The sequence below is a fragment of the Phalangium opilio genome, unplaced genomic scaffold, assembly GCF_054372755.1.
Source record: "Phalangium opilio isolate 3A_F unplaced genomic scaffold, DU_Popi_V2 ptg000209l_1, whole genome shotgun sequence".
Taxonomy (NCBI): domain Eukaryota; kingdom Metazoa; phylum Arthropoda; class Arachnida; order Opiliones; family Phalangiidae; genus Phalangium; species Phalangium opilio.
This window is the reverse complement of record NW_028324217.1, coordinates 7,969,018-7,995,374: the sequence shown is the minus strand read 5'-3', so window position 1 is coordinate 7,995,374 and position 26,357 is coordinate 7,969,018. Positions and strand designations below refer to the sequence as shown.

At 36.5% G+C, this 26,357-nt stretch overlaps 3 protein-coding genes across 4 annotated transcripts; all 3 read right to left on the bottom strand.

The window, feature by feature from the left end:
• Positions 1 to 8,553: 8,553 nt before the first annotated feature.
• On the bottom strand, positions 8,554 to 12,348 carry LOC149618829 (uncharacterized). 2 transcript variants are annotated; one of them, XM_089854279.1, is made up of 3 exons: positions 11,485 to 12,348; positions 10,925 to 11,190; positions 8,554 to 10,113 (listed from the first exon to the last, which is right to left on the bottom strand). In XM_089854279.1, exons 1-3 carry the CDS (start codon positions 11,692 to 11,694, stop codon positions 9,837 to 9,839), a joined length of 753 nt encoding a protein of 250 aa, XP_089710405.1. In that variant the 5' UTR covers positions 11,695 to 12,348; the 3' UTR covers positions 8,554 to 9,836. The 2 variants fall into 2 exon arrangements, 1 of the variants encoding a protein (XP_089710405.1); XR_016375214.1 differs by lacking the exon at positions 11,485 to 12,348 and having other exon boundaries at positions 9,979 to 10,113; positions 10,220 to 11,046.
• A 5,334-nt stretch (positions 12,349 to 17,682) lies between these two features.
• On the bottom strand, positions 17,683 to 19,244 carry LOC149618828 (uncharacterized). Its single transcript, XM_089855009.1, has 2 exons — positions 18,673 to 19,244; positions 17,683 to 18,564 (listed from the first exon to the last, which is right to left on the bottom strand). The coding sequence occupies exons 1-2, from the start codon at positions 19,175 to 19,177 to the stop codon at positions 18,062 to 18,064; spliced, it is 1,008 nt and encodes a 335-aa protein (XP_089711135.1). The 5' UTR covers positions 19,178 to 19,244; the 3' UTR covers positions 17,683 to 18,061.
• Positions 19,245 to 21,367: 2,123 nt separating this feature from the next.
• LOC149618827 (uncharacterized) lies at positions 21,368 to 23,468 on the bottom strand. Its single transcript, XM_089854533.1, has 2 exons — positions 22,826 to 23,468; positions 21,368 to 21,945 (listed from the first exon to the last, which is right to left on the bottom strand). Exons 1-2 carry the CDS (start codon positions 23,346 to 23,348, stop codon positions 21,368 to 21,370), a joined length of 1,101 nt encoding a protein of 366 aa, XP_089710659.1. The 5' UTR covers positions 23,349 to 23,468.
• Positions 23,469 to 26,357: the final 2,889 nt, after the last annotated feature.

Below are 26,357 nucleotides of genomic sequence, written 5' to 3'. Positions count from 1 at the left end.
TCAGTTAACAGTGACAAATTTATGTAACATATCTTACGAACTTATGGTTATAATTAAACCAAAGCTCCTTTGTAAATCTTGTTTTATTACTTTCAAAGCATTTGCAAACTATATTTTGCTATTTTTTCAAGAGCAGTTCTCTTGTCTTTTCCTGTTTTTTAATTATACATCTATAAATCAAAAACCTGACTGACTGACAGACTGACTGACAATCATCGCCCAGCCCAAACCGCTGGCCCCAGAAGGCTGAAAATTTGGAGGACCGTTACTCGTAAGTAGTAGGCGCGTACTAAGAACGATTTTTTCCAATCCGCCGCCATCTTCATAAATGGCGCAAAGAAATGTAACAAATCTTCTCTTTGTAAGAAAGTCCGCGAGTTTCAACCGATTTCACAAATATTTAGTACACTGGATTCCTTTAACCTATAGACGGGCTGAATGGTCTTTCGGGATCGATTTGTTGCCATCATTTTAAATGGCGGCCAGATATTTAAAAACCTTTCTTTATAGAATGTCTGTGTGTAAAGTAATAAAAAATGTCCCGACGAGCTGATGGGCGACGCCGAGTGCCTTCGCTCCTAGGATGCTACAAAAATATTAGTCGAATCAGTAAAATGTACCCATACTTGATGGAAGTTCTTACTACACTCAAGCGATGCCGCGGGTAACAGCTAGTCTCCTATAATTTCCTGTAAATCAATTGTAAATTTCCTATTTTCCTATAACTATTACAAGGTTATTTGTGGTCACCCTGAGTACACAAACATATTTCGTAGATAACATAGACTTGTGAAAACACATGTCATATAATTGTGTACAAACTGATCCCGTAGACTTGTGAAAACACATGTCATATAATTGTGTACAAACTGATCCCGTAGACTTGTGCACAAACAGATCCCTTAGAATTGTGCACAAACTGATGTAATAGACTTGCGCACAAAATGATGTCATAGACTTGCGCACACACTGATGTCATAGACTTACGCACAAACAGATGTCATAAACTTGTGCAAAAAGAGATGTTATATACCTGTACACAAAAAGATTCCATGGATCTCTGCAGAAAAAAATTCCATACCCCTATGCTCAAAAATATGCTCAAGAATATCTCGTACACCAGTGCACAAAAATTCTGCATATCCATATGCACAAAAATATCCCGTATCCATTTGCAGAAAAATGTTCCTTAGGCCTCTGCACAAACCGATTCAGTAGGCCTGTGCACAAAAATATTCCGTAGACCTGTGCACAAAAATATTCCGTAGACCTAAGCACAAAATTATTCCGAAGACCTGTGCACAAACAGATACCCTAGACATGTGCACAAACAGATTCCGGAGACTTGTACACAAACGGAAGTCACTGGGTTGTGCACGAACAGATGTCATAGACTTGCGCAAAAAATACATCATAGACTTGCGCAAAAAATACATCATAGACTTGCGCAAAAAATACATCATAGACTTGCGCAAAAAGAGATGTCATGGATATGTGCACATCAGATCCCATGGACTAGTGCAAAAACAGAAGTCTTGGACTTGTTTACAAACAGAAGTCTAAGACTTGTTTACAAACAGAAGTCTTAGACTTGTTTACAAACAGAAGTCTAAGACTTGTTTACAAACAGAAGTCATAGACCTGTTTACATAAAGATTCCATAGACCGGTTTACATAAAGATTCCATAGACCTGTTTACAAAAAGATTCCATACCCATTTGCACAAGCAATTCCATACCCAATAGCACAAAACGATTCCATACCCATTTGCCCAAAACGATTCCATAGACCTGTGCACAAAAATATTCCATAGACCTGTGCCCAAAGAGATTCCACAAAACTGTGCACAAAAAGATTCCCTAGACCTGAGCTCAAAAAATATGCCGTAGGCCTGTGCACAAACAATTGCCGTAGACCTGCAAAGAGACAGATTCCGTAAACCTATGTACAAACAGATTCCGGAGATCTGTGCACAGATTCCGTAGCCATGTGCACAAACAAATTCCGTAGACTTGTACACAAGTGGAAGTCACAGGCTTGTGCACAACAGATGTCATAGACATGTTCAAACCAGATTCCACAGTTTTGTGCACAAACAGAAGTCATAGACCTGTGCACAAAAACATTCTATAGACTTGTGCACATCAAGTTTCCATAGACCTGTGCACAAAAGATCTCATGGAGATGTGCATAAAACATTTCATGGAACTGTACACAAAACATTTCATGGAACTGTACACAAAACATTATATAGGCTTGTGCACATAAAGATTCCTTAGACCTGTGTACATAAAGATTTCATACCCATAGCACAAAACTATTCCATAACCATTTGCACAGAAATATACCATAACCATTTGCACAGAAATATTCCCTACACCTGCGCACAAAAATATTTCATAAAACTGTGCACAAAAAGATTCCATTGACCTATGCACAAAATATTCTATTGGCTTTTGTATAAACATGTGACATAGACCTGTGTACAAAAATAATCCATGGACCTGTGCACAAAAACATGCCTTGGACCTGTTCTGAAACATTCCATACCCCTATATGCTCAAAAATATTTCACACCCATTTGCACAAACATTTTCCGTAGACCCGTGCACAAACAGATGCCGTAGACTAGCGCATAAACAGATTCCATAGATTTGCGCACAAATATATTACGTAGACTCGTGCACAAATAGATTCCACAGACTTGTACACAAACGGAAGTCACACGGTTTTGCACAATCCGATGTTATAGACTTGTGCACAAACAGATGTCATATGCTTAATTTGTGTAAAAACTGATTTTAGAGACTTGCTCAAAAAGAGATGTCATCGACATTTGCACAAGAGATTCCGTAGACTTGTGCACATAAAGATTCTTCAGACTTGTGCACAAACATATTTTGTAGAACTGTACACACAAATACCATAGACGTGTGCAAAAATAGATGTCAAATATTTGTGCAAAAATAGATGACAAATATTTGTGCAAAAATAGATGTCAAATATTTGTGCAAAAACACATCCCTTAGACTTTTGCACAAACTGATGCCATAGACTTGTGCAGAATCATATGTCCTAGACCGGTGTACAAAACATTCTATAGATTTGTGCACAAACATGAGTCATATACCTGTACACAAAAAATATTTCACGGACTTCTGCACAAAAACATTCCATATACCTGTACACAAAAATATTTTATTTACCTCTGCACAAAAATATTCCATAACCCTATGCTCAAAAATTTTCCTTACCCATTTGCACAAAAATATCACGTTCACCTGTGCACAAAAATATCACGTACACCTGTGCACAAAAATATCACGTACACCTGTGCACAAAAATATTCGGTATCCATTTTCACAAAAATATGCCGTACACCTGTGCACAAAAATATTCCAAATCCATTTTCACCATAATATTCCGTACACCTTTGAACAAAAACAGTTCGTACACCTGTGCACAAAAATATTCCAAATCCATTTTCACCAATAATATTCCTTACACCTGTGAACAAAAACAGTTCGTACACCTGTGCACAAAAATATTCCGTACACCTATGCATAAAAATATTCCGTACACCTATGCATAAAAATATTTCGTACACCTATGCATAAAAATATTTCGTACACTTGTGCACAAATAGAAATCACAGGCTTGTGCACAAAGAAATGTCGTAGACTCGCGCAAAAAGAGATGTTATAGACATGTGCACATCAGATTCCATAGAGTTATGCACAAACATTTTCAATACCCCTATGCTCAAATAGATTTCAAACCCTTATGCTCAAAAAGATTCCATACCCATTTGCACAAAAATAATCCGTAGACCCGTGCTCAAAAATATTCCGTAGACCCTTGCTCAGACAGAAGTCACTCGCGTGTGCACAAACAGATGTCATAGACTTGTGAATAAACAGATGTTATAGACTTGTGCACAAAGAGATGTTATAGACTTGTTCACACACAGGTGTTATAGACTTGTTCACACACAGGTTTTATAGACTTGTTCACAAGCAGGTGTTATAGAATTGATCACAAACAGGTGTTACAGAATTGCTCACAAACAGGTGTTATAGACTTGTTCACAAACAGATGATTTAGACTTGTGCACAAACAGATGTTTCAGACTTGTGCACAAACAGATGTTTTAGTCTTGTGTACAAACAGATGTTTTAGACTTGTGCGTAAACAGATGTTTTAGTCTTGTGTACAAACAGATGTTTTAGACTTGTGCATAAACAAATGTTATTGACTTGCGCAAAAAGAGATGTCATAGAAATGAGCAAATCAGATTCCAAAGACCTGTGCACAATCAGAGGTCGTAGACCTGTGCACAAACAGAAGTCGTAGACCTGTGCAAAGAAAGATTTTTCACTTGGGCACATAAAGATTCTTCAGACTTGTGTGCACATAAAGATTCTTCAGACTTGTGTGCACATAAAGATTCTTCAGACTTGTGTGCACATAAAGATTCTTCAGACTTGTGTGCACATAAAGATTCTTCCGACTTGTGTGCACATAAAGATTCTTCAAACTTGTGCACATAAATATACCATAGACCCATGAACAAAAAATTCCATAGACCTGTGCACAGAAGATTCCATACTCCTATACCCAAAAGGATTCCATGCAGATTTGCACAAAAACATTCCGTAGACCTGTGTAAAACAATATTCCATAGGCCTGTGCACGAAAAGATTCCATAGACCTGAAAACAAAAATATTCCACTGACCTGTGCACAAAAAGATTGCATAGGCCTCTGCACAAAGAGATTTTACACCCCTTTGCACAAAAATATTCTGTAGGTCTGTGCTTAAACAGATTCCGTAGACTTGTACACAAACAGATGTTATAGTTTAGACTCGTGTAAAAATTTTATTACCTATAATTGGTAATTATCTTTAATTGCTTATTTTGTTTAATTAAATTTAATCTGTACTTCGCAACTAAATTAGTTGGACGCGCAAAAGTTATAATGACAATTAAGCTAGCTAATTGCCCTACCAATTTGATTATCCGCAGTAAAACGACGTAAGTCCTAGAATGACTTTCTTTATTACTTAACCCAAGCAAAAAAGTCTTAAGTTCCACAGTTTAAAGGTAAACCACGTAATTCGGAGCAGGTACTTAAAACTATTAAAAACAATACTTAAACTTTGTTTTTCTTAATGAAACAAAAATTGGCGCCCACTTTAAAAATGGGGCTTTCATTTAAGACCGTTTTCAAATCTATCAAACGTATAGTTATTTTTGTAAGGGTAGTTACAAAATGGGTAAGTTTGGAAAATTTCCCATGTTATTTCTATGGAGATTCTCTAGTTTTTCGCCAAAATCTGTGATTAATTTTATGGAAATGAAAACCAGCCTTAGCAACTTTATGCTTTATAAAATAAACTATTGGATGGATCATCTTGAAATTTTTACCACATATTAAGGGCCCGGAGTTTAGTTCAGTAGAAAAATTTCAAAACAATCAACTTAATACGAAAAAAGTTAAATCCAATCCAAAAACCTTCCTTATACATTATAGCCGTCATCAGGCCTTATCTAAGGGAGCTACCGCTCCCTTAGAATAGAACGAATGTAAGTTTATTGATAGTTCTTAACATTTTATCATCGAACATTTTGACAGTATGGAAGCAATGCTATAGTTAAATTGTCAGCTGTAATAAAGTTTGGCGTATGGTACAGCTAACATATTTCCCCGTATAAGAAATATTTGTACTTCCCTAGATTATTTTTGATTTGGCAATGCAAACCTATAGATGGCATTCCCCAAAATTATTTTTTCCCGTTAGCTAAGTCTCTCATTGCTTACACGCTCGGTCGAATAAAGTCTCATTGAGTAAAAATAGCATTACGGCCATTAAAAAATAGTCCCAAAAACCAACCTGAAAAAAAGTATCTAAAAATAACAAGGTGGTGAAGGCCGTAATATTAGGGTCCACAAACTAAGGTTTCAAAAAATAAAAAAATATTTTAAAGCATTAAAGTTCTCAGTTCAATTCAGTATTGTTAATTTAAAAATATTTATGGAAGTTCGTAATCACTTACGTTTAATTTAAAGATAATTAAAGATATTCCACGAGAACTGAGTCGATAATTTTTCAAATTTGTATCAGAATCTATTTAAAAGTTCTATTAATGTTAAAATATAAACGAGAGATTATTGCCAACTAATTTTGTTGTTCAGAATCGAACATCTAAACACTAAAGGAGATAAAAATAATTTCCTCCACTCTCTCAGCTTGAACATCAGCGCAGTGTTGTCGGGCTCTTGGTGAGTCAGGTTGGTCAAGTACTAATGCAAGCTGAACTGGTAGCCTCTATTTCTGTAATCTCTTTACTCACCAACGGCCTGCAAACACTGGAAAACTTCAAAAACCCCCTTTTCCCATAGTTTTTTCCAAAGAAAAATGCAAAACCTGTTTAAAAATTTGTTCTACCATTTAATTAACTACAAGCAAATGTGGATGAAAGGGAAAGTATGAAAATGGCCATAGAGCCTGTGTTAAAAAACGCGGACATCAAAGTTTCGCCAATAACTATTTAGTTTACTAGTGACTGATGGACTTGCAAACTCGCGACTGAAAGTAGTTCAGACATTTATGCTCCTTGGTTTAACCATAGCCCATTCGATCACGCGCATCACGACCCAAGCTGCTCACGCTATAGCTAAATTATCGAGGTTTGTTTTATACGTATCTAGTTTTATGTGCTTTCTATTGCTTCGATAACCTATATTATACCTTCAAATACCTTTTAAAACATCACCAGATACACTGTCCTGACTACAAACACAAATCGAGGAAGTTCTAGCATACACAATAGCAGACGACGGTAACCGCGTAACCGCAAATTAATACAAGACCTATTTTAAGGCAGTGAACAGGCCCAGTATAGCTACGCCAATAAAACGGTCAACTACGGCGAAACTCTGATGACTCGCGACTTTTGGCCCTTTTCATACTTTTCCTCTCATCCACTTTTGCTACAAGTTAATAAAAAATTTGGTGACTTTTGATAACATGTGTGTATTAGCAGGTATGTATAAATAAATAGCAGCGCTTATCCCATCTAGCCATAAATCCTAGTCTCAAATAATGGACCTGATTGTGGGTGGATATTAAGCTTGACCTCAGACCACTAACCCATGGACAGGCAACTGAATAGGGAGCCAGGTTTGCTTAGAGCAACGCCTAACATTAGCGCCGTGACGGCGGGTGTTGGAAGTTTTTCACCAAACACTAGTAAAATTCGCCCCATTTGGTTTTTTTGAGGAGTAGAGGTCTCCAGTCACCGATATGGGGAGAAAATCTGACTAAATTATAAAATTGAGTTGAATATCACTATTTATTTATTGTAGCCTCTCTCTCGTCAATATCACTCTAGTATTACTAAAAAATATCACGAAGTTCCCGATATTTTTAATCAGAAGGTTCCTAACATCGACAACATCCGAAGCATTGCCCCATTTCACAAAGCGGACCAGGTACGCAGTGCCCCCTTGAAAAAGAAAAGAATAATTCTTTCAAAGCCTTCCGCTCATTTTAACTCAAATCCCCCAGGCGAAATTTGGATCTCCCTTAAATTCTATTCTTTTTTTTCATGCTATTCATTCTTTTTTATAAAGACCCATCCCAAAGTTTTTTGCACAGTTTTATTTGGTGGGAAGCGCTCTTTTTAAACTTCTAAAAAAGTCTCTAAATATATCCAGGGGAATGATTATTTTATGGTAATGTTTAATGACATTGCGGTTTAATTGAAATGCAGCCTTTGGTTTCATTCAAAATAAGCCTACATTCTGACGATTTACCATAATTTTAAACCTAGGTCTAGTTATATTGAATTTTTCAAAATCATAGGACCGTTAAACATCTATAGATTAGATATTTTCAGGGATCCATGTAATTTTGGAAGCAGGAATAGAGAACGGTTAGTCTATTCTTCAGTCCGACTCATAGCCCAGTATAGAGCCCCTCCCTTCAACACGTAACAAAATTTTCAAATTATTTTATTGGCTCACTTAAACTACGTTTGATGACGTTGCTGACGGGGACGGTGAAAAATACGTAGTTCCTTTCTACCTCTGTCGCTATGACCCGCCTCTTCTTCCATACCCCCCCCGTCCCAGGGAAGGGGGTCAGGGACTTTGACGCGCGCCAAATATACCCTGCTTCTAAAATTACATGAATCCCTGATATGTTACAATACCAAGATTAAGGGTCACGCTACATTTTTAGCAACACGTCGAAATATTTTGTTATTATGGTTTTTCTGGGAATAATTTAAGGGATTTTCAACCGATTTCGCTTATGTTTAGTTTATATTGGTTCTTTATATTCTATTAACGGACTTTGTGACTTTAGGTATTCAGAAACGTGTTATTTTAATATTTTCAAAACATAAATTATTTTATTATTAGTACGTTGGTACGTGTGATGTATTCTGATTTGTCGTTTGAAAGATAGTATTTTATTATTTCATATGCTAGACGTATACAGCTCAGTTTAATATAATAATGCACGTAGCCGGTATTTCTCTAGTTAATGTGAAACTTAAGTAAATTTGGAATGTTAATACACATTTAATGTGTTTTACGCACGTGATTGTAACACTATTTATTTAAAATTCGTAATACAAGGTGTTAAATGAAGGGTGGTAAGACCGAAGTTCAGTCAGTTCTATAGGCGATTTCGAGATGAAAATGTTCTACTACATTTTTCCTACCTAGGCTTCTTTTTCGTGTATCCGGAGTCTATACTTTGTTTCTACCAATGTTTTTGAAACACCCGGTTAATTGGTCATTAAATACACATATATTTACAGTGCGCTCATCTCTGAGTCTTTCAGTTATTTAGTATACTGGGATGACTGCGTAGTTGCATAACTGACTCACAATACACAATTGGGTTTAAGATAGAGTTATCAAGGCTAAAGAATATGATTTTGCATTCAAAACAACATCTTTAGCACGTGTTACCAATGTTCATAAATTTTTGCAATTGTAGATCTTTGTTCTACTGTTTTTTATCCTTAAATGAACATGATCACAAACGTGTACTCTCAGGAGTACGATTTCAAACTTGAAGTTATTTTTAACTTCATCGTCAACACAATTTGAATCATACAGGAGAAATGCTAATTTTAAACAATTCTTAAATGGAAAGGGTTATTTACTTCCAAAATTCCTTTTCTTAACACTTAAAATGTAACATGGGTATATTTTGCATACTCTGAAAGTTTTCAAACAATGGCGTTGCCAGTGGAGAATAATTAAAACATTAACAATATTACGATAAATATATTCCTAAATGTGAACCTTTTCAAGATTAGTTTTTAAATTAATCAGAACTCGCCTAAAGTGTTCCTTTTATAGGCAAATGTTTACAAAATTTATCTAATAAAGTTAAATACATACACCGTGCCAAGCTTCCATGGCATAGCTAACCAACAGCGCCCTATGCTAACTTTTACAGTTAACCTAAGCAAGTCTTGATGGACAGAAGAAACCGGCTAACAATGCGGAGGAAAACTCTTTTAATAAGTAGGGAGGGAACACACAAATTCTACGCAGAAGCGTTTGTTCCCTGGTTTTTGTACCCGGCCCCACAGTCCGGGATCAAACCCGGCATCCTCTTGCTTTGAGGAGAAAGTGCTAACCCCTTTGCCACCACACAAACTAAAACTATAATTATTGCAAAAAACAAACGGAGGACAAGTAAATTCTTGTCCGTTACGCCAAAACAAGTGTGACTTAAAGAAGCTTTCTTCTTAGCAAAATTTAAGCATGACATAATATGAAGCAGATATTTCGTAAGGAGAAAATCACTTATCGTGATTTAGTCGAAATATATATATCCAATTCCATATTTCTGATAGCTCGGTCAAACCCAGTATTCTTCGAAGCGTACCAGATTTCGGCAAAGAGAACCAAGATGGACAGCATGTTTAAAACCGCGACTACTAGAAATATAACGCCGACATCTGAGAGGGATGCCTTTGAAAATTCCATACTCTCTTTTTGTTTCAGAAGTTTCTGACACGAATTCTTGGTCAAAAGTTGATTTGCTATGATTATATGTCCTGTTTCCCAAAAATTCATGAGTCTGAAAATAAATAAATAGTAAAACAAATTTTAATAACAATTTGTCAGAGAGCCCCTGTAACCTATCTTATTGCCGAAATAGCTTTCAACAGGGCTTAAAATTTTACCAGTTACTCTTCTCATTACTGTTGGGCTGAAGAGAGGTTCTTTGGCATCATACGCCAGAGGATTCGCTACCGGATTTCTGCACTCTATGAGTTTTTCCTTGATCCCCAGAACTGCTTGCCAGCACCAAAACAAGGTCATGCTGGTCACCAGTTACTGGACACTGCCGACTCAATAGACACCTGCACTTAATGGGACATTTTTATGACCCGCTTTACAGGTTCTGCCGGGAGGAACACGAGACCTCCTCCCATGTCTTCACAAGCTGTGACTACTTTTCAAGCGGGTCTGAGTTTTGAGCAATTTGATATGCAATCATTGGAACCTCAGAAGATTCTCCGTTTCATCGAGGCGACTGAACTCTCCGTAATCTAACCAGGGGGTCTAACTAGCTCGGGGTGCACAATATACCTTTGGTATTGGTGCATCACAGACTTTTTAATGCTATGTAACTGTATTATTTTGGCCAATTAGATTTACGAGATAGAGAACGTTTCAGATCTACCAAGTAACCATTTACAGTAAATAATGCAATTTATTAGTTATTTTTTTTTTTTCAAGTTAAAGTTGAAAAATATCCAATTTAATAAATTTCCATTGATGTTTGAGGCTTAGTACCAGTTTTGACATAATTATGGCAGCAAAAAAAAAAATAACAAGGAAAAAAATATAGCACATAGCATGTTGCTGTATAACCCGTGGAATACCTCATGTTTATGACGTTCTTGATGAAACTTGATGCGTTTTTTGACATTGCAACAGTATCGAATTCCAAAAAGAAAAAATCCTTCCCGTAATGCAATGGCTTTTTCAATTTGTAACCATGAAGACAAAAATACTCCAAATGAACGACACTACTGATGTAAACTGCGTTTCCTTTGTTGAATTCGTCATCCATGGGATAACGTGTGTTCGGCAGTGGAAATTTCTCCAACCTTCGTTCGAATTCCTCAAAGAGATCAGGACGGGTCTCCTGTTGAAGAAGACAATAATTTGAACTCAACACACTGAAAAATTATCTTTCAGTTCGGTGGACAAAGTGGTTTTTGTTTGCCGATCTTTATGCTTAATCCCCGACATAAGCAAAACTAGTCCTTTATCTTTAGAGCTTTGATATGGTCGCGATAATAGATTAATAGATTATAATTGTGAAGACCTACATAATAAACGTTTTTCTTTTTCGAGTTTGGGGTTATGTCATGTCCACGCTCAACCTTCGAGGAAACCAAGAAATTAACAATTGTCTATTGTTCAAGCCCCTTTATACCTTAATATATTCATAACTTTTTTCCCCTCGATGGAAAAGAGTACGCATGTCTGGATATTTGAAGATATCCTCGAAGTGATTTATATTGCGATCAATTTCTACTGTCAATTTGGTCGACAGGTTAGCTTTGAAAACTTCCACCAAAAGGAAAGAGCCGATGAAATAGGTACATAACAAAAACTTCTTGACAATCTCGTATTTGGTCTCCATGATTTCAGATACAGTCCGAGAAACCCGACGGAGCCGTGGCACAAATCGTTTGGCAATCGTGAAAATGAATTTCAAATTAAAAAAGATGAGAAACAGATTGATAAAAACCCAAACCTAGAAAAAAAGTCAAACCACACAGAAAAAAAAGTGTTTAGGTTCGCAACATCTGAACATGTTATAAAGTTAAACATTGGTGTGAGGTAATGTTTATTTCTTCAATGTTGATGTCTAATTACATCTCTGTTTCTCTAAGGATCCTTAAAATGTGTTGCAAATAGAAACACTTCTTATTTTATCACGTTTAAGAGGTAAACACAGAATAATCTTAACACTAAGCTAAACATTAACGCTTGCCAGGTGTTTTTTAATGTAACATGTTTTTAATACGTTGGTATATGGTTTAAATTTTTTAAATCTTTATTTTTTTAAGAATTATAATATTTTAGAAAAACAATGAAAAAGTGGAGGTATATTCTACCACAAGGTGAATAATCTAACACCTTGTGGCTATATTCATTCTGTAAGCCGCAATGACTTTCATTTTATATTGAGAAAAGGACTTCCTTTACTCAAATTTTGAGCAAAATATTTGTTTAAAGTGATGGCTTGACATGAAGAATAAATAAGCTTTCTTGGCTTTCATAATAAAACAACATTTCCAACAGGTCGGCTAGATTTGTTTAAATAGGTATATTCCCATTGCGCAGAATTCCATTAGACCCAATCCCGTCAAAGTTTCTAATGAATTTTGCCCAACCGCGGGTGGCTTCCTTTACTCAAATTTTGAGCAAAATATATGTTTAAAGTGATGGCTTGACATGAAGAATAAATAAGCTTTCTTGGCTTTCATAATAGAACAAGATTTCCAACAGGTCGGCTAGATTTGTTTAAATAGGTATATTCCCATTGCGCAGAATTCCATTAGACCCAATCCCGTCAAAGTTTCTAATGAATTTTGCCCAACCGCGGGTTTGGTATTTACAATTCAAACGACGCTATTTGTCGAATTAAGCGACCCCAAAAGTGCTAGCGTTTTCAATACATTCGTACTGCCTTGGAAGTGCCACTATTGGACGACTATGCAACAAGATGATAATAAAAAAGGACCTCGGTATTTTTTCAACACCGTGTGATACACAAAAAGTGAAAATTGGACTTGGGTTAAGCATTTAACAAAAGCACTTTCGTCCAATAAAGCCTTTTTGTTCAAAATCAGGTTAGGTTAGTAATATTTTATAAATCATTTATCATTGTTACGCCTTTTCCAAAATATTGATGTTTATCTTCATTGACTTCTCAAATAATATGCCTTTTCCAAAAAGTTGCTGTTTGGTTAGGTTAGGTTTGGTTTGGTTAGGAGGACGTCTCGTCCTCTTAGGGGCGGTTATATACTTCAAGTACAGTAAAACGGCTGGCTTAAAGTATTTTCATAATGAATATAACATAAAAAATAAATAAATATTAGCAATTGATTTTATTATGTCATATATTGCTGATTTATTACTATTTTGTTCTTATAATCCTTAATTCTAAAATAATAATTTAGAAAATGTTTGGATCTAGTGTTCATTTCACGTAGGCCGTAAATTGTTTTAAGTTAAATTAATTTAAATTCCATCGGGAAAAACCCGAAGTGCGGGTTTTTCGGTGCAATGGGATTTTCCCATTGGACAGCATCGTAAATCCACCAAAGTGAGGGTTTTCGGTCGAATGGGGTTGGTTCGGTTGAATGGAATTCGGCGCAATGCTACTGAAGCGCTTAAATAAAGCTAAGTTGACGTTCAACGGAAATTATGTTTTCCAACGAGAAGCGGCACGTGTTTTTCTGAAAAAAATGTCTCTTATTTCGCAGGAATTAATTCAACCTATGTATTTAAACCAACACCATTCAAATATTTCAAGATAAACCTGCAAATATCTTTAAAACTAAGCTTATAAACCCTTAAACATGATATGAAGCTAAGCTTATAAACCTTTAGTCATGTTTCAAACCTAACAAATAATCCTGAAAACATGTTGTACAACTAGGCATATAATCGTGTAAACACGTCTTGTTACTAAGCATTATAATACAAGTTGGGAAAACCAAAGTATTACCTCTCCGAGACAAGAAGACTACTTACAAACTTATTTATCTAGATATGGAATTATTTCTCTTTTTTTATGAGCAATTGCAGTAGTTAAAATTTATGAATTACTAAAGCAGTATTTAAAACTTTGCGAATATACATTAAAAGAGACGACATTATACATCCAATAAGGATATGTCATGTACACATGGAAATCAGTCAATTCGGAGAAGAAAAAAAGAAATGAAGAGTAAAAATTAACAAGAGATATTGCCTTAAGTGTTTGTAAAGGCCCATTTGTCTACGCCTCAACTACATACCCTTTATGATCAAAGCTACATTCACATCTGGATTGCCGTCTAAACACCATCCTCTCGTTTCACCTCAACGATATTCTTAGCAGCTATAAACCGATTACGACCAGACCTTTCACTGATCTGATGGCCACCATGATGCTTTCTTCTATTATAAAATCCACACCCGATTATTTAAATGTGTATTTCACTTTCGGCTCACTCTGAACCATTACAGAGACGAATGTCAAAAACCATATTTCACCTCGGGCCTCAATTATTCAATTTTCTATTCTTCCGTTCACTAGGCCTATTACCTGATTACGGATAATACAAACAGAAACGTCGAAACTAGAACCTCTCCGTGACATACGTCACTTGGAGAGGTAAAAAGCATTTATTTACATCTTGAATTAGAGTTCTATTTTTTAGCAGAGTGACAACATCCATTGGGAGTATTGGGGGTTGTCCACAAAGGAAGGTGTTGGTCTGATCTCGTAAACACTGTAGTTATATTTTACGTCCATGTATGTCAAGGACCAGGTAAACATAGACTTCTACTACTTGGAGTCTTTAAGAGGCCATAGATCCCATACTAATATTAGATTGAAGGTAAGAGGAAGGCTCAAAACTTTGTTAAACAGCTAGATCCTCCTTCTTCCAATCTCATTGACTATTCACATTTATAAGACAACAGTCCATCGCAAGTTTACTCGTTCAGAACACGCAATCAGAACTTCTTTAAATTGGAAGAAAACACTCATAGGTCGCGGGAATCTCGGCACAGGTCGCTAGCTATGTAAATAACAAGTGGTTTCTACGTTCAAATAAATTATACAAGACGTCAGGGGTCGCAGTTTCTGCAACTCCACCCCTCTAATTCAACCAGAAAGGTCCAGAAAATGACTTATTAATGATTTCAAGTAGAAGAAATCTAAGTATTCCTGCCATCATTCAACGGGCTTACATTCGCTTTCGACGCTCATAGGTTGCAAGCTATACGTTGATATCACGTGGTTTCTAGGTTCAATGCATTATGCATGACATCAGGGGTGACGCTTTTACTCGTCTTCCCCGCAAAATCTGTTTCATCCCCCTCGCCTATTCACCACGTACCCAAGCTAATTTGTGATATTGCACGTGAAGAAATAGTGCGGTTTTATTTTACATTAGCTGCTTTTGACTGAGGCTAATCGTGGCCACTGCACTTTATCGCCACAATTTAATTTGATGATGTATGTACATGATTGTATTAATTTAGTTTGCTAATATTGAGAAAGTGTGAAAAGGTCTATAACAACAGACAGACACACACACAGACACACAGACAGACACGTCGAAATTAGAACCTCTCCGTGACATACGTCACTCGGAGAGGTAAAAAACAAAGGTGAAAATCTTCAAGCTCAAGAGTTACGCATTATTAAATTTATAATTATGGGAGTTGGTTGTGACGGTTGTCTAGGAAGTAATTGTATTATTTCTTAAATAACTATGCTATGAGTTGTATATGCGCATTCCCGAGTTGCAGAAATACAATTGGATATTTATTTATTACCTTTCCGTGTGACGTATTTCACGGAGAGGCTCTAATTTCGACGTGTGTGTCTGTCTGTCGTTACACCCCAGGGGACCGCGTTCGCAGTTTGCAAATCGAAGCAAATGTGTTCTCAATTTCCTTACCGCATTTACAGTTTGGAAAATTTTATTCCACTTACACTGACTCCATTGTCTGTCTAACACCACCATCATCTGGTTTTTTGTCCATCCCACATGGAAACGGTCTGTATTTACTGGTTTCTAAACACCACCAACCTTTGTTCTTTTTGTCCATCCCACATGGACACCAGTCTTTATTTGGTGGCTTCTAAACATGACCATCATCTGGTCTTTTGTCCATCTCACATGGACACCAGTCTGTACTTACTGGCTTCTTTTCCATTATCATCGTTAAGGTTAAGTTATACGCGGCGATCGGTTAAGATTACGAAAAACGTCCAGCCTCCCAATGGGGGCTTCCACCATAGTTTCACGTAATTGCGCTGTTCTTATCCATAGCTAAGATTCGAAACCTTTATACACCACCGATTAGAGTGAAACGAAACAACAGGCGTATGCATCATTTCAAACGACAATTTTAGTCAAGTTTCTCAAGAAAGCTTAATTCACCTTTTCTAAAACGATGTAACGCTTAATAAGGTGAATAACTAACGGTGAAAATATATAATTTAATTAAATTTATTTTAGAGTTTAAGATAATCTGGTTTCACTACTCAAAACATGAATTTATTCATTAACATGAATATATATCTGCATTGACTAGTTAAACTACATATTCAGGGATGGGAGGGGCTTAGTTTGCGTGACGTCAGAAAATTTCCGGCGGCTTGTTTTTAAAGCTAAAGCTCTTGTCATGCGAAAGGCTAATTATGCTTGTAAATTGATCAACTACCGCATTAATTTACCTCCAACAGCTGAAAAAACCAGCATCATCAATTCTCACGATTTCAAAAATTAGTAGTTTATTTTCAACCGTTACCTTACATTCATTTTCTTAATGGCCAAGGCTTAGCACTTTACCAACAGTTTTCAGTTTCAGGAAAAACATTGTAGGCTTTTTCATAATTTACTTTAAAAGATCAATATCACTTTCGGATATCGTGTTGAGATATTTATTCACGTATCGGCGATCATTTTTAATATTCAGTTGACGCAGTTTGGTAAACCTAACTGAAAATTGTATCCCTCATACAGTTTTGTTAAACTGCTCGTCTGCTGTTCGAACTTCCAGGTGTCTCGATTTTGATTGGCTACCGCGATGACGTTAAACGCGTATGTAATAGAAAGATCCCTCCCATCCCTGAATAACATGATAGAAAGGCTAATGATACACATGTATATTCATGTTAATGAATAAATTCATGCTCAAAATTAATACAGAAAGAGTTAAACGGCAGTCTAAGTGTTTGTCTGTGTGTGTCCGTCCGTTGTTACACCAGTGCACTGCGTTAGCATTTCGCCTAGTGTTGATATGTAAAGAAATCCAACAAAACCTTAATATTTTCTTTTCTTCATAATATAAAATGAATATATTGAAATATTTTTCGTAATTTGGATGCTTTTAGTAGATTTGTAGCTATAAAGCTCTGTTTCATTTTGATATTCCAAGAATTTTTTTATGTTATTATTTCAAATGGTTGTTTAAATATTACTTAAGCTATACTACATCTGTATATAGCATATACTTTACGTAAGGGATTACAAGAAGGAGTCTAATCTGTTAATATACTTAGCGAAACAAAAAGCCAAATTTCACATACTAAGAGCAAACAGAAGGGAAGGATTTCACGGCGATTGTGTCTCATTTAATATCAAACTGCGGTGTGACGTGGAAGGGTGCAGAGGATAGAAGATAAGATGATATTCTGACATGGGTACTTAAAATCCTTAAACTTCTGCTTATACCACCCATAAACTTATTGTAGACTATCGAACATTCACTGATTAACCTGACTCTGGTCAAGCATAGAGAACCAAACTTTTCGTAAAACAGCTATCGCAGATAAACGTCCTAAAGAAAACATTATAAAAAATATTTAAAGACTTCCAAGTAATTTTTAAATAATTTTACTTCATTCGGACCACTTTAAAATACAATAAAATATTGAAATTCTCATTATCTACTAGAAACACAGATATATTTCAATCGCTAAATTTAAAGTATAAATAGTTTAATGTTTTTTTTAATATGCACAGCTCTAAAAAAATTAGTGTTAAAATGTTAATTACCAATATATTCTTTCACTAGTGGTAATCGAATGAAAGTAAAGTCATCTCATATTTAGTAATAATATTAACATGGTGAAGTAGTTTTTCCTAGACAAAACATAAGCATATTTCAATCTGACAACATCTTATCTGCTTCGGGTTTTGAAGACAAATATAATGGTTCCATCTCAAGAGTTTTCATCTTTCTTTTTGTGGAATACCAACGGGATCTAGGAATTATTCTAGGGTATGTGAAGGTCCGGAGCTGGTCGAGGGTTCGGACCTGGGCGATGACGGTCCTGGCTTAGGCGCTTGAACTTGACTTTCGGAGGATTGTGGCTGTTTAATAAGGATTTTTTCGACTTGAGGATTTATCTTTTTCCACTCTTCGATCTCGACATCCGCTTTGTCAGTTATTTCTTTCGCCTTCTCAGAAATTACTTGCTGGTACTGGGCATGAATATTACGGAGATTAAGGGCACGGACTCTTATCTGGTCCAATAACTTCATAATATCCGGAACAACTGCACCAGATACGATTGCCTGGATTACGGACTTACGTTGGACTTGGACAGCGTTAAAGAGATTTACAAAGTATGTTGCTTTTAATTTAACGGCTAATTCAAAGGCGCTATGACCGTTGATATCCTTTATTGTATCAAAATCAGCCCCGCACGCCAGTAAATCAGACGCGCATTCTTCATATCCACTTAGTAAAGCAATATGCACCGCAGTAAAACCTATAATTATCATCAAATGTAATTCTATCAATAAGAATAGCCTTCCATTAACACTAGACCCTTCATGAAAAATATTGTAATCGTAGTCCTTAGCATAATAACCCTTACCTTCCAAATTTTGGACTTCGGTATCCGCACCAGCTTCCAATAAATGTATGAGGGCCTGGGATTTATTTCCGGAAGTTGCCATATGAATGGGACGGTTATTATCGATTGTTGAGGCGTTGACGTCAGCTCCAAATTTAATTAACAATTGGACTATGTCCGAGAAACCATTCACCGCGGCGCTATGCAACGGAGTAGAACCATGGTTGTCCGCGAGACTGTGATCGGCACCAATGGAGAGTAATCTTCTAACAAGCTCGAGATTCCCCTTCCTGACGGCGACATGCAGGGGAGTATCACCATTTTGATCTTGGAATTTAAGGGGGGCATTATTATCTATCAGTAACTCGACGATTTCCATTCGTCCATGCGCGCAAGCCGTGTGCAATAGTGATTCATCTTGCGCGTTGGCACTTATCACGTCCGCATTTTCACTATTTAAAAAATTGTTTAAGATTCCTATCTGGCCTAGGACAATCGCGATATGTAGGTCCTCAGGTAGAGCCATGTTCAGATCCAAACCGACTAAATTCTCGCAATTTCCTTCTAAGTGTTTCACTTTTTGGATAGAGTGGTGCGGCACGTTAGCTGATTGAAGTTTAATGAAGGTTTTAAAACTTTGATAAACGCAATCGAAACGAACTCAGCAGAAAGATGTTAAACTCTTTTCTTAAAGAAAAATGGGCTTTTGAAGGCGTCTCCGTTCAAAATTATTAATTTTTTTATTTTGCTACAAATCGGAATGAGAAAAAATATTTTTCAGATAAGTGTTGGTTTAAAAAAAATTACCGGAAAGCCTAATAATCCGGAGACAGATTACGTAGGCTCCGAATGATCCATAAAAAATTTATAGATAAGAAGTTCCTCAACTAAAGCGGCCTTTACACGCTCAATGTTTTGCACAAATTAAGTGGGGGACATTTAAAAAAATCATCATCTCATAAATTATTCCCAAGACTTTTTACTAATTGTGCAAGTAAAAATCTGTCACGATATTGAAAGCTCAATATGTAGAACAAAATTTTAAATTTTATTGGACAAATATATTGATCATATTCCACACGATTTATTCAATTATATTGAATATATTTTATCACAATAAAAAAGTTGATGTTGAGTCCATGCTCGTGTACAATTTTATTGACCAACCATAACATATGAATCGTTAAATACACAGACTTATAGCGTTTTCCTTTGGGTCCTCGTGGAGCGCTCCCAAGGAGCAATAAAAATGGTAGTAGTAGTTTCCAGCTTCGTTAAAGACTGTTTTTGAAGAATAGGATCTCCTAGTTTTATTCCTCCATGGGAGCGCTCCGCGAGGACCCAAAGGAAAACGCTATTTGATGCCATTCGAATGTGAAATATTGTTCGTATTTTGAATAACATTTTGAGCAATAAAAACTCACTCAATATATATGTTCAGTTTTTTTACGCAAGTATTGTCCAAAATTTACCGCAAATGATTTTACATTTCCTAAAAAATATTGTAGCATTATATTTGAACAAATATTAGTCTGGATAACGATTTACTTATACTTGGTAACTTAAATAACGGGCCCCACGATTTTTGCGCAAATTATTGAGCGTGTAGGGTGCCCTTAAATTTTAGTTCAAATTAATGATTTGTTTTTTCATAAAATAGAAAGTCAACAAGCCATCATTGGCTAAGAACTTCTTGGTGTAATCCTTAAAATCAATGCCATCAATTGCAATTTTAATAGACAAATTGTCTTTGTATTTAACAACTTGATCTAATATTTCTTCCAAGAATGGTAATTGCGGATTTGGCATATCTTTATTTAACACATGAACAAAATCTCATGGTTTAGGCGTCTGAAGAAACCCGAGGACATCATCGGCAATCTTTGTGTAATAATTTCCCTCTGTAGCTTACATTTTGCATTTCCCCTTGCCTATGAAATGTTCCAATGCCTTTAGAAATTCTGTATAAGACCATACAAAGTAGCATATCCTAATCAAGTATTTTTCCTGTGCATCAAATATGCTGGATATGAAATCATACACTTCCGTAAAATTCTTTCTGAGCTCAAAAAAATTCGAAAAACCGAGGACTGTAATTTCTAATAAAAGTGACGCGACTATTTTAAAATATATGTCTGCTTTTACTTAACTTATTAAGGAGAAATTTCACTGTTCCAATTTCAAAACTAAAAAGAACGCGGATGATAACTTCAAAACAAAAGACGTCCATTCACCATTTAACATGCATTCTTCAAAGATATCCTGGGAAGATGACATTCAGACATGGGTACTTAAAGTTATGAAACTTTTGCTACTAAACTCATTCCAACCTAAAGAACACACGCACTTATTAACCATATGAAGAAAACAATTTAAAGATACTGAAAGTAATTTTTAAATAATTTTACTTCATTCGGACCACTTTAAAATACAATAAAATATTAAAATTCTCAACTACATGAAAAATTGCAAAATTTCATGTATGATTAGTTCAAATATTTTTTTAATATTCACTACTTTATAAAAAATTAGAATTAAAATGTTAATTCAAAATATCTTCTTTCACTAGTGGAAATCGAATGAAAGTAAAGGTTTTACCGCGGTAATATAAAAGAATCCAGTCTCTTATTTTGTAATATTAATATACTGAAGTAGTTTTTCTAAGACAAAACTTAAGTGTATTTCATTCTGACTTCATCTTATCTGCTCTGGGTTTTTATTCGAACTCTGGTGGTTCCATCTCAGTTGTTTTCATCTTTTTTTTTGGTGGAGAACCAACGGGATCTTCGAGTTCTTGTTCGGAATGTGATGGTTCGGCGCCAGTCGGGGGTGCGGACCTAGGCGATGACGGTCCTGGCTTAGCTGCTTGATCTTGACTTGTGGATGCAAGTGGCTGTTTAATAAGAATATGTTCGACTTGAGGATTTATCTTTTTCCACTCCTCGATCTCGACATCCGCTTTGTCCATTATTTCTTTTGTCCTCTCAGAAATTACTAGCTGGTTATGGTCACGAATATTACGGATATTAACGGCACGGATTTGCATATTGTCCAATAACTTCATAATGTCCTTAACAACTTCACCGGATTCGATTGCCTGCATTACGCACGTACTTTGGACTTTGACAGCGTTAAAGACATTTATGAAGTAGGTTAATTTTCTCTTAACAGCGTAGTCCAAGGCGGTATCACCATCGTTATCCGTTATTGAACTAAAATCAGCTCCGGACGCCAGTAAAGCAGACAGGCTTTCTTCATGTCCACCTTGTAAAGCAACATGCACCGCAGTGTGACCTATAATCACCACAGAAGCAAATAAAATGTCACTTTTATCAATAATAAATGCCTTGCATTAACAATTGACCCTTCCATAACACGTCACGTAAAACAATTTACGTATTAGCTAGGCGTGGTTGGGGTGGGGAGGGCGTGTTCGTTCTTCTGAATAAGCTAATGTAGTACAGTATTCTTGTTTTCCAACTCGCTGAGGTAATATTCGAGATGGCCCAACAGTTAGGGTACATTAAGGTCTTACCACACCTAACTGAAATGGTCTTTTCGTCTATCCAGCCGCCACAGACAAACCATAGACAAACCAAGACAAACCACAACCATAACGACAACTATAAATAAATAACAGCGACCCAGCCTTTACGCATAGTGCCCTTTCCGTATGAAAATCAATCTCTCATTCTAGCTACCGTGCCCGCATTCCCCACCTTCCTGTCCAACCCAACAAACCGGTCTATAAAGAAAATATTTCCCTTCATAGACGCTCCAATAAATCGGCTTCGCATCCGTTAATCAAATTAACCTTAAACTAATAACCGGGTGAATTCTTTGACGATACCAATTTTGTTTCCCTCCCAATACTTCCAAGAGCCGGAAGAGGATCTTTTCTTAACAAGGGTCCAACCCAACTTGTTTTACGTCAGTCTGAAGTCGGAAAATTGTTGATAACTCATACCATGGAACTAATGAACTTTTTTTTGCAATTCTTTCACACTACAAGCTCCAATGTGGTAGCGGTTCTCGTCTTAATCAGTTTCTAGCCACACTTGTTCATGGCGTACCCCTGTTACAAACATACACATACACACAAACCACCAGCGCATAGGTAACCACACCTAGTAAAAAATATTGTATTCGTAATCCTCAGCATAACACCTCTTACCTGCACCATTTTTCACTTTGGTATCTGCACCAGCTTCCAATAAATGAATGAGGACCAAGGAATGATTCTCGGAAGCCGCCATATGAAGGGGACGGTTTTGATCGGTTGTTGAGGCGTTGACGTCAGCTCCATTCTCAATTAACAATTGGACTATGTCCGCGAGACCATTCACAGCGGCAATATGCAACGGAGTAGAACCATGTCTGTCCGCGAGATTGTGATCTGCACCTACGAAGTGTAACCATTGAACAAGCTCAAGATTCCCCGTCCAGACGGCGACATGCAGGGGAGTATCACCATTATGTCCTTGTATATTAAAGGGGGCACTATGATTTATCAGTAACTTGACGATTTCGATTCGTCCATGTAGGCAAGCTGTGTGCAATAGTGATTCACCTTGCGCGTTGGCGCATATCACGTCCGCATTATCACTATTTAAAAAATTATTTAAGATTTCTATCTGGCCTTGGGCAATCGCGGCATGTATGACAATCGCGGTATGTAGGCAATTAGGTAGATCCATGTTCAGATCCAAACTGGCTAAATTCTCGCAATTTCCTTTTAACTGTTTGAATTTTTGGATATAGTGGCGAGGCACGTTTCTATAATTAAACTTTTAGCTGATTGAAGTTTAATGAAAACTTCCAAACTTTGAAAAACGCACTCGAAACGAACTCAGCACAAAGATGTTACACTCTGTTTTACAAGAAACAAGTTGGGAAAGCCAAAATATTACCTCTCCGAGTGGAGATGACTATCACTACCCCTTAAACAACCTAAATATATGCATCTATCGCTTTTTTTAATTCTTTGCAAGTGCAGGAATTGAATTTTAAAATAGTCTATTGTTCAAGCCTTTTCAATATCTCTCAATTGCTGTGGAAACTCTACTCTCTCGCTATACCTCAACCGCATTCTTAGTCTACCAGTATGATTTGTAACATTTGTCCATATCAAAGCTGAATCATACCTCGCCACACAAAAAGCAAATGTGCCCAAATCATGGAAGCCACAACCCAATCACACATAAGCTTGGCTCCCACTTAACCAAAATAATTATTAAACAGTTAAATACTCACAAAGGTTGGCAAAATCAATCTCCTTCAGTAATACGTAAGGCTTAATTATATTATTTGCCGAACAAAATTAATCGAGCAAATCTAACACTTAACTTCTTCCTTCGAAATTCTATCAAAGAATGATTCAACTGTTTAAAAAAAGGTTTTTTTCGCAAATAGGGCGCTATCATATCAACCGCAATTCCGTCATATTTAAAAAATATACATGGCCAACACTTTTTTAGACACAATAGTGGAAGTTTTAGTCTCATTTAAAACATGTAAAACAATTATCTCATCTACAAATAGCTTACACATGTCTTTTTTTACCAATATCTAGCCGTTTGGATTTTTCTAAAGCAATCTTACCACCAAAATATTTTTTGATATAGAATAAATGTTCTATGTTCTTCATTTTTGAAAATATATTTTTTAGCGTTTGTAATGATTACTCTCTACACCTACACTAATCTAACAAGGAGTAAAAATCCACTAGTGGAAGCGGTGTTTTTATTGAAAATATATTTTTTAAGCATTAAATCTAACTGGGAGTAATATGAAAGGAGTAGAAGCTTATCTGTCTTAGGAAATATGAAATTTTATCTTAACAGTTCGTTAAATCATAAGTTTATAACGAAAAAACGCGGAAGGGGAAAACGAGCAGACAACAACGATTTTTGGGGGTAGAAGTTTAGGAGCGCCATCTGTCGTCCGTGCCAAAGTTGAACTTCCACTCGAAGGCAATGGGAAAGTGGATAAAATAATGCCATCAGCTATTTAACTGCGTCGATATATTTAACGACTTGACCCATGACATGCCCTTAACACTGGCTTCTATGAATCCTATTTATTCTTGGATGCTAGGAAACTTGGTAGACGTAACAGTCTGTACCAAGTACCCAAGCATCCTTCAATAAACGCCTGGCAACCTTGTGGTACGCATGGTACAACTAAAAAATAGGATGTGTATTTATCTTTCGACTCACTCCAAGCCTTTAAGCCCTCAATACAGAGGATTTGAAACACTATCGTAATACCTAGTGTCTCGAATCTCTACGTTCCTGTGCATTATGAACAGTGCTGAGAGAATGATACATCAGAAAGAGCCATTCAAATCGAATTGCCGAAAATATTATCCATATTTTCATTTCATATAACTGAGAAAACAAATTATTATGGTTCTGAGAGGAGCTTCCCATTTTGGTTGTTGTTCTCAAAAATATATCGCAATGCACGGGCCTCGATAGATAGAGGAGGCAATGTAGGAAACATAACGCAATGCACGGGCCTTGATAGATATAGGAGGCAATGATTTAACGACTTCGGTACTTGGGTTTATCTTTAATATTTAAATAAATATAATTATTTTTAATTATTTTAATCGCCAGTAAATAACTTTAAAAATAGTTAAATCGTTTAAAATAAAGTTGTTCATAATATCTTTCGAATCTTTGCTAATATTGACGTTTAAAGTGAAGGGTACCCTTCTTGCCCGCTTTCTTCAAATTTTGGGGTATATATACGATCCGTTTCCATTATAATAATAGATAAAAACGCATTCGCGTGAACCTTTGGTGGAAGCCCTGCCATTGGGAGGCTAGACGTTTCTCGTAACCCTAGCTGATCGCCGCGTATATCTTAAAACCAAATAATAGATAAAAACGCATTCGCGTGAACCGATGGTGGAAGCCCTGCCATTGGGAGGCTAGACGTTTCTCGTAACCCTAGCCGCTCGCCGCGTATATCTTGAAACCAAACGATGACGGTGGAAAAGAAGCCAGAATGTACTGACCGGCGTCCATGTGGAATGGACAAAAGACCTGAAGATGGTGGTGCATAGAAGCTGGTGTCAATGTGGAATTGACGAAGAACAGAAGATGGTGGTGCATAGAAGCTGGTGTCAATGTGGAACTGACGAAGAACAGAAGATGGTAGTGTATAGAAGCTGGTGTCAATGTGGAATTGACGACGAGCAGAAGATGGTGGTGCATAGAAGCTGGAGTCAAGGTGAAATTGACGAAGAACAGAAGTTGGTGGTGCTTGGAAGCAAGCACGTACAGACTAGTGTCCATGTGGGATGGACAAAGACTAGCAGATTGTGGTCCTTAGAAGCCAGTTAGTAAAGACTGGTGTTGGTAGATGAATGACCAAATTTCCGTGAACCGCGAACGCGTTCCGGAAATCGGGTATTTGTTTGCTCCGATTTGTAAACTGCGAACGCGGTCACGTGGGGTCTGACAGACAGACAGACACACACACACACACACAGACAGACACGGCCGGTGTAATACCTCTCCGTGACATACGTCACTCGGAGAGGTAATAATAACATGACATATACCACCTTAATTATGTTTAAATACTAGATATGACAAGCAATCAACACATTTTGAACCTAAACATAAGGTGTTGCAAACCTAAACACCATTCTTACTTAAACATGAGTGTTTTTAAACATGATAAAATATCTGTTG